This window comes from Bufo gargarizans, chromosome 9, assembly GCF_014858855.1.
Source record: "Bufo gargarizans isolate SCDJY-AF-19 chromosome 9, ASM1485885v1, whole genome shotgun sequence".
Classification (NCBI taxonomy): Eukaryota; Metazoa; Chordata; class Amphibia; order Anura; family Bufonidae; genus Bufo; species Bufo gargarizans.
In genome coordinates this window covers 167,184,288-167,192,782 of record NC_058088.1, presented here as the reverse complement: position 1 = coordinate 167,192,782, position 8,495 = coordinate 167,184,288, and the positions used below count along the sequence as shown (strand labels likewise).

Here is an 8,495-nt window from a genome sequence, read left to right as displayed (position 1 = left end):
TTTCAACAAACTTTATTAAAAGCGTTAAGCGCAGACAACGCTGGAGTCACATTTCAACGTTTATTATTTAGTACAGGACGGCATTCTGTAGGTGACAGCTACACACCAGGGTGCTGTGGGGGGAGGGGGAGCGGGGTTCTTTACAAATGTCCGGATTTTGGGGGTTGTCTGGGAAGGGAAGCGGTTTCCATGGTGATGGCGGCCTAGCTGCCTGACAGCTCTGGTGAGAGACCCGCGGTGCTGTAGAGGGGGAGCTGGAAGGTAGGTGACCCGGGTTTCCCACTGTATGCCGGGGATATGTATTCACTGAAGACACAGCTAGATCATAACGTCGGGCATGTCAGCATTGGGCTTCATCCACACGTGGCGGTTGCGTTTCTTTATTTTAGCTAATATATTGATATTTTCATATTTTTTTGGGGTAGCATTTTTGATATACTTTATTTTTCATGTGCTTTTTCAGTCTTATAGAGAACCTATGGACAAACACTTAAAGGGGTTGTCTCACTTCAGCAAATGGCATTTTTCATGTAGAGAAAGTTCAATTCATTTTTCCATCATGTTATACACTGCTGGTTTCCATGGTTACGACCACCCTACAATCCAGCACCAGTGGTGGCCGTGCTTGCACACTATGGGAAAATGTGCTGACCCCTCTGGTGTCCAGGACCATGGGAGCGCACATAGGCTGCTGCCTTTTTCTATGGTGTGCAAGCACGACCACCACTGGTGCTGGATTGCAGGGTGGTCGTAACCACGGATACAAGCAGTGTATAATGTGATGGGGGAAAAAAATCAATCTAGCCAGCAAAGCAAGTAATATGGATAATAACAATACATTAGTAAGCTCCTTGTAATAACTTTCTCTACGTGATAAATGTATCTTTTTGGCTTCTTTAAAAAAAACAAACGCAGCATGCTGGAGCTCTTGGTGTTTATTCAGACGTTTTCACATCACCTTCTCCGTAAGGGAAAACCGCCATCAGGAAAACGCTAGTGGTAAGATGTACTGGGGCAGAATTACGTCTTTTTTAAGTCTCATTTACAGACTGATTTTACGCCTGTTTAGGAGGCATTTGCGCCTTGTTCTTATAATTCTTATTTTGAGACTAATTTAGAAGTTGTCTTTGTTTTGCGCCTTATTGCCGATGTATTTATGTTTATGCGCCTTTCCTTGCGTTTGAATTAGGCGCATCAACAGTCTTATTTCTACTCCACTCCTGACCAGGTTTTTTTTTTCTTTAAGTGCGCAAAACAAAAAAATAAAAAAGTCTTAGGGCCCTTTCACACTTGCGTTGTCCGGATCCGGCGTGTACTCCACTTGCCGGAATTACACGCCGGATCCGGAAAAACGCAAGTGTACTGAAAGCAGTGTTACTATGGCACCCAGGACGCTATTAAAGTCCTGGTTGCCATAGTAGGAGCGGGGAGCGGGGGAGCGGTATACTTACAGTCCGTGTGGCTCCCGGGGCGCTCCAAAGTGACGTCAGAGCGCCCGTGCGCATGGATGACGTGTTCCATGTGATCACGTGATCCATGCGCTTGGGGCGCCCTGACGTCACTCTGGAGCGCCCCGGGAGCCGCACGGACGGTAAGTATGCTGCTCCCCGCTACACTTTACCATGGCTGCCAGGACTTTAGCGTCCTTGCAGCCATGGTAACCATTCAGAAAAAGCTAAACGTCGGGTCCGGCAATGCGCCGAAACGACGTTTAGCTTAAGGACGGATCCGGATCAATGCCTTGCATTAATTCCGGATCCGGCCTTGCAGCAAGTGTTCAGGATTTTTGGCCGGAGCAAAAAGCGCAGCATGCTGCGGTATTTTCTCCGGCCAAACAACGTTCCGTTCCGGAACTGAAGACATCCTGATGCATCCTGAACGGATTTCTCTCCATTCAGAATGCATTAGGATAAAACTGATCAGGATTCTTGCGGCATAGAGCCCCGACGACGGAACTCTATGCCGGATCCGGACAACGCAAGTGTGAAAGGGCCCTTAGTGAATATGAACCTGTCTGACAAGAAAACAACCACTAGAGGTCAGACTTAGGCTTAGTTCACACGAACGTGTGTGATCTGTGGCCGTATTGCGGCCCGCAAATTGCGGGTCGCAATACACGGCCACAGTTCCGTGTGCATTCCGATTCACGGATGCGGACCCATTCACTTCAATGGGTCCGCAAATCCGGAATAGCGGAACGGCCGCACGGGACGGGACCCCTCGGAAGCACTACGGAGTGCTTCCGTGGGGTTACGTCCCGTACCTCCGTTCCGCAAAAAGATAGAACATGTCCTATCTTTTAGCGGAACGGGCGGATCGCGGACCCATTAAAGTGAATGGGTCCGCGATCCGATGCGGCTGACCTACGGCCGGCGATCGTGCATTGCGGCCCGCTGTTTGCGGGCCGCAGCACGAGCACGGGTCACACACGTTCGTGTGAACTCGGCCTTATACCAGATATGATTAAAGGGTTTCTGTCACCTGAACATAACTATATTAGTGCCATCTCACTGCCTGCTGCCGTTATTGAGAAAAACAAACTTTTATAATATGCTAATTCGTTTCTGGGGAGGGGGGGCGTTCGTGGCCGTTCTCCCACCTCTAGCCATGCCCTGCTACACTAGATTGACAGGGCCAGGCAGCGTTGGTCTCCTACCTCCAGCCCTGTCTGCAGTGTAAATCTTGTGACTGCGCCGTCCCGTTCAGTATATGCCGCAGGCGCAGTGAGTGAAGGGCGCTCGCTGTCTGCCAGCTTCCTCACTGCGCCTGCGCCGAATACTGAACAGCGCAAGATCTCCCCAGCGCACAGGGCCGGCAGGAGGAGGTGAAGGCTGCCTGGCCCTGTCAATCTAGTGTAGCAGGGCGTGGCCAGAGGTGGGAGAACAGAGCCTCCAGAAGCTATCTCCAGCAGTCCCATAGAGTAAGGCTCCATTCACACGTCCGTGGTGTGTTGCGAACCCGTAACACACCCGGCTGGCACCCCCTATTGAAATGCCTATTCTTGTCCGCAGCTCTGCAAAAGATAGAACATGTCCTATTCTTGTCTTTTGGGGAGCTGCGGACCGGAAGATCGGGGACGCGCTCCGCAAATGCGGATGCGGACAGCACACTGTGTGCTGTCCGCATTCATTCCGTCCCCATAGAGAATGAATGAGTCCGCACCCATTCCGGACCCATTTGCGGACGTGTGAATGAAGCCTTAAAGGGAGTCTGTCACCAGGGAATTTACTGTTAAAGGGGTTGTCCAAGTTATATTTATTGATGACCTATCCTCAGGATAGGTCATCAATATCAGATCGGCTGGGGTCCGACATGCGTCACCCCTGTCGATCAGCTGTATGAAGAGAAGGTGTGCGCCGTGCCAGCGCCGCCTCCTCTTCACGGTTTACCTTCTCGCCGTCACCTCTGCAGCGGTGAGCAGGTAACCGTCCCATTCATTTCAATGGTATGGATCGCTCCTATACAAGTGTATGGGAACAATCCGTCCCATTAAAATGAATAGGACGGTTAGGTGTAATTACACCTGCTCACCGCTGCGGAGGTGACGGCGAGAAGGTAAACAGTGAAGAGGAGGCGGCGCTGGCACGGCGCTGGCACGGCGCACACCTTCTCTAAATACAGCTAATCGGCAGGGGTGCCGCGTGTCGGACCCCGCCGATCTGATATTGATGACCTATCCTGAGGATAGGTCATCAATAAATATAACTTGGACAACCCCTTTAACAGTGAATTCCCTGGTGACAGACTCCCTTTAACTCTAGGGGACAGCTGGAGATGGCGTGGTTCTCTCGTGCAGTCCTGTAGAATTAAAGGGTTTGTCCCACTTCAGTAAGTGGCATTTATCATGTTGGGAAAACTAATACAAGGCACTTACTAATGTATTGTTAATGTCCATATCGCCTCCTTTGCTGGCTAGATTAAATTTTCCATCACATTATACACTGCTCGTTTCCATGGTTATGACCACCCTGTAATCTATCAGTGGTTGGTCGTGCTTGCACTCGATAGGAAAAAGCAGTAGCCTATGTGCGCTCTAGCGGTCTTAGTCACCAGAGAGGCTGATGCTTTTTCCTATCGTGTGCAAGCACAACCATTACTGCTGGTTTGCAGGGTGGTCATAACCATGGAAACGAGCAGTGTATAATATGCTGGAAAAATGAATCCAGCCAGCATAGGATACAATATGGAGAATCACAATACATTAGTAAGTGCCTTGTATTAACTTCTTCAACATGATAAATGCCACTTGCTGAAGTGAGACAAGTCCTTTAAACTGCAACCAACCTAAAGGTACGACCACACGGAGCGGTTGCGATGCGGCCACTGCAGTCCAGTACTGTGCGGCCAATATGGGCCTCAGCTGTCTCTTGTTAAACTAATGAGACCGCAATGTTTAGTCAATCTGCATTGTTAATGGTTCATTAAGAAGAGCCAGCCGTGGCCCGCACTCTATGTGGTCGCAACCTAAGGCTGGGTTCAGACCTGAGTGTTTTACAGCGCGTTCCTACGCGCTGTAAAACGCTCAACAGGCAAGAACCAATGATTCCCTATGGGAATGGTTCTCACCTGAGCATTTTACAGCGCGTACGATCGCGCTGTAAAACGCCCGACGCCCCAAGAAGTACAGGAGCTTCTTTGGGGCGTCTTGTCGCGCGTTCCCGTACATAGACTTCAGCGGGAACACGCGACAATGGGCGTTCGCTTGTCTCTGTATGCGCGATTGCAAACGCCCGTACAATCGCGCATAGAGAGCGTATGTTCAGTACGCTCAGTACGCTCAGGTCTGAACCCAGCGTTAGACTATGTCCACACATGACTTGGAGAGACAGTGGGAAAAAAAAAATCCCTTTTCCAGAGGACTTCACCCTCTCTATTGGAAGGAGTGAAATCTGCAGTGGAGATCCGCAGAATAAATTGACACCCTGCAGATTTCAAATCCGCACCGCAGGTCAATTCACGCTGCCTTTTTTACACAGAATGCGGATGAGATTTCTTAAAATCTCATCCAATTTGCTGGACCTGTACAACACTGTGGATTTATTTGCAGGTATTAGGTATCTGCAGCCGTTCAGTAACATGTGAACATAGCCTTAAGTAGGGGTGGGAGATATAGGCGATATAAATTTGTGCCACGATATGGATTTTGTGCATATCGCCTATATCGCCGGACCTCAATATGACCACGGAGCGGTAGTGAAGATCGGTTACCATGGCAGCCAGGAGTTGCGCTACTGAAGTCCTGGCTGCCATGGTATGTTAGTGAGCAGCATTATACTCCCTTGCACCGTGGCCGCCGGTCGCTCCTTCTGTCGGTGCGGCGCATGCTTACAGCATTAGCAATGCGCCGCACAGACCTATGAGAAGAAGGAGCACCCGGCGGCCACGAGTATAATGCTGCTCACTAACATGCCATGGCAGCCAGGACTTCAGTAGCGTCCTGGCTGCCATGGTAACCGATCGAAGCCCCAGCATTACACTGCTGGGACTCCGATCAGAACTGCCCACTGCCACCAATGATGGGGGGGGGGGGGGCGAGGAGGGGGACCCTGTGGCCACTGCCACCAATGATTAATACTGGGGAGGGAGGGGGGGGTGGGTTTGAGTTACCAGGGGGGGCTGATAAGAGGGAGAGGCTGGGGGGCGGATCAGAGGCTGGGGGGCGGATCAGAGGCTGGGGGGCACATGAGAGGCTGGCTGCCATGGTTAACTCCCTGCTGTTGTGTGCACAAAGCACAGGGCAGCAGGGAGAGTGTAAAGTCCTATTCACCCTAGTAGAGCTCTATTAGGGTGAATATGACAAGGGTTCTAGCCCTTAAGGAGGCTAATAGTTATTAAATAAAAAGTAAAAAAAAAAAGTTTAACCCCCCCCCAATATAGAAAACAATATATCGCAATATATAACGCATATCGCACATGCTTAAAATTATATTGCAATATAGATTTTAGGCCATATCGCTTACCCCTAGCCTAAAGCATAAAAAATGTTGCAAAATGCTTTATACATAAGGAATCTATGTGTATTGTAGGAAGGCGCAAAGGACTGTCATTGATGGAAGGTATGTGTCACTGAGGTTCCTGGCCTCGGTGAGGTAAGAGCCGGTAATTTCATGTGTCAGCGGCAGCTAGTGCTGACTAACACTGTTGGTTATTTAGTATGGCTGTAAAGCCGATCCAGGCCGGCTCTTACTGGGAGCAGCCAAAGTGCAGGGTGGGTGGCTGCTCCCCACATTCCAGGCCGGGTCTTTACCGGCCTATATAAAACACGGCCAGCAGTCTCAGCTGGGTGTGGATAACTCCTCTCTGACAGTGGAGCGCTGTCAGTCTCTGTGTGTTTGGGAACTAAGAACTTGTGCCGTGCTAAAGGGCTGAGAGACGCCTGCTGGGAAACAGGCCCTAAACCCTGCTGGGGACTGCGGTTGGAAAAACTGCTGACCAGGTGAAGGCTTTTGTTCTGTGGACTTTTTATGGTGTGAACAAACACCAAGACTGCAAACCGTTCCTTTTTGTTTTTTCCTTATGTGTGCATAAAACACTGAACTGTTGAAGTTAAAGACGTTGTGGTTGCCTCTGTACTGTGTCCGCTAGCCTGTCTACCAGAGCAAAACCCCACAATATCTATGATCTCCTTTGCTGCGGATTGCAGCACGGAAATGCGTTGTAGAAAACCCCCGCAGCATGTCTGCCAGGCAGGGACATATCCTCAATGTGCCAAAAATGTTCGTTTTGTCTAGTCAAAGTCTAGAACATAATGCTAGGGAAATGTATGTTACATGTGATGGGTAGTATTCATTTCATTTATGTTTTAGGTCGTGTTTTATTACTATGGAAATTCTAGGAGTTTTAGAAGCAGAAGATGTGCCGAAAGAATCTATGTGGTGAGTATCTGCCCAGGTGTTCTTTACCGCTACCACAGAATAGGGGATGATCGGTTGGGGTCCGACTGCTAGAAACCCCATTGACCACAAGAACAGAGGTCCGTTGTTTCTTGTCTTGTATGGAGCGCTGCTCATGCATGTTCGCTGCCGCTCCGTTTAGGCCTAGTTCACACTTCAGTGATTTGGTGAGTGATTCTTGGTTGACAGGGACAGGTGAGATGACTACACAGGAACCTGGTCCTGTCAATCAGAAAGGAGAGGTAGGGGCTGGCAGAAGAGCAAGGGTGCACACGGTGGTTTGGGCCCGCCCCTCGGTGCACTCAACTGCTCATTTGCATATGGTTTAAAATTACTTTCCCCCCCCCCCCCTCCCCCAGAATGAAACAATGGATGGCTAATCGAAGGTTTTAACAGTGAATTCCCTGGTGACAGACTCCCTTTAACTCTATGGGACAGCTGGAGATGGCTTGGTTATCTCGTGCAGTCCCGTAGAATGAAAGGGTTTGTCCCACTTCAGTAAGTGGCATTTATCATGTTGAGAAAATTAATACCCTTACTAATGTATTGTGATTGTCCATATCGCCTCCTGTGCTGGCTTCATTAATTTTTCCATAACATTATACACTGCTCTTTTCCATGGTTATGACCACCCTACAATCCATCAGCGGTGGCCGTGCTTGCATACTGTAGGAAAAAGCGCTAACGTCTCTGGTGGCCGGGACCTTGTGAACGCACATAGGCTACTGCTTTTTCCTATAGTGTGCAAGCACGGCCACCACTGCTGGATTACAGGGTGGTCATAACCATGGAAACGAGCAGTGTTTAATGTGATGGGAAAATGAATCCAGCCAGCAAAGGAAGCAATATGGACAATCACAATACATTAGTAAGTGCCTGGTATTAACTTCCTCTACATAATAAATGCTATTTGCTGAAGTGAGACAACCCCTTTAAATGCAGCAGCAGACATTCACTGGCACCACTCAATTTAAAGGCTATGTACACCTTTGGAGGCAATTTTTTTAATGATTGCATTTTACTCATTTTGGGCTAAAAATATATCTTTTTTATTTTATTGATCTTTATTAAAAATATTGCTGTTCTGTCACAAAGGGTTAAGTGTTTTTCTAGCTGTGTGACTGATACTTTCACTTTGTACCTTATCTCTAAATTACTAAGAGGTCATAAACACTTATTTAAGCCACTTTCTTATCAGTAAGATAAGAACTGAGCTATAATGAGTGTTTATAAGGGCAGAGATAAGGAGGCTGTCAGCTCCCTGCCTGATGGAAGAGAGAGAAAATTGAGAGGCTGCTACTAGAGAATCTCAGCCCTGTAAAGAGAAAAGGGCTCCATATTTTTAATAAAGACCAATTTAAATAAATGATTTTACAATGTACAATGCAATAATAAAAAATTGCCCCCAAAGGTGTCCATAGCCTTTTAAAGATGGAACACGGGATCCTCTTTCTCAGTGGGGGGTTTCTACGGATAGAGGGTGCATGTTGTTGAAAACCCCTTTAAGCTAGGGCTAGACGGCGACATGTGTCACACGACTTCTTGTCGCTGAAAAGTCACGCAACATTTTTTGCCATGATAGTCAATAGGGTTGCAATGCGA

At 48.5% G+C, this 8,495-nt stretch overlaps 1 protein-coding gene across 5 annotated transcripts in view; it reads left to right on the top strand.

Moving 5' to 3' along the window:
* RABEPK (Rab9 effector protein with kelch motifs) overlaps window positions 1-8,495 on the top strand; it is a 72,523-nt gene that overhangs the window by 33,365 nt on the left and 30,663 nt on the right. For 2 of the 5 annotated variants that reach the window (XM_044305200.1, XM_044305196.1), the window contains exons 1-2: window positions 142-261; window positions 6,807-6,875. In XM_044305200.1, coding sequence (XP_044161135.1) covers window positions 6,854-6,875 — 22 coding nt within the window. In that variant the 5' untranslated portion in view covers window positions 142-261; window positions 6,807-6,853. Of the gene's footprint in view, window positions 1-35; window positions 88-141; window positions 262-920; window positions 1,000-6,806; window positions 6,876-8,495 lie in introns of those variants that run through there. The other 3 variants (XM_044305197.1, XM_044305198.1, XM_044305199.1) reach the window with 3 other exon arrangements.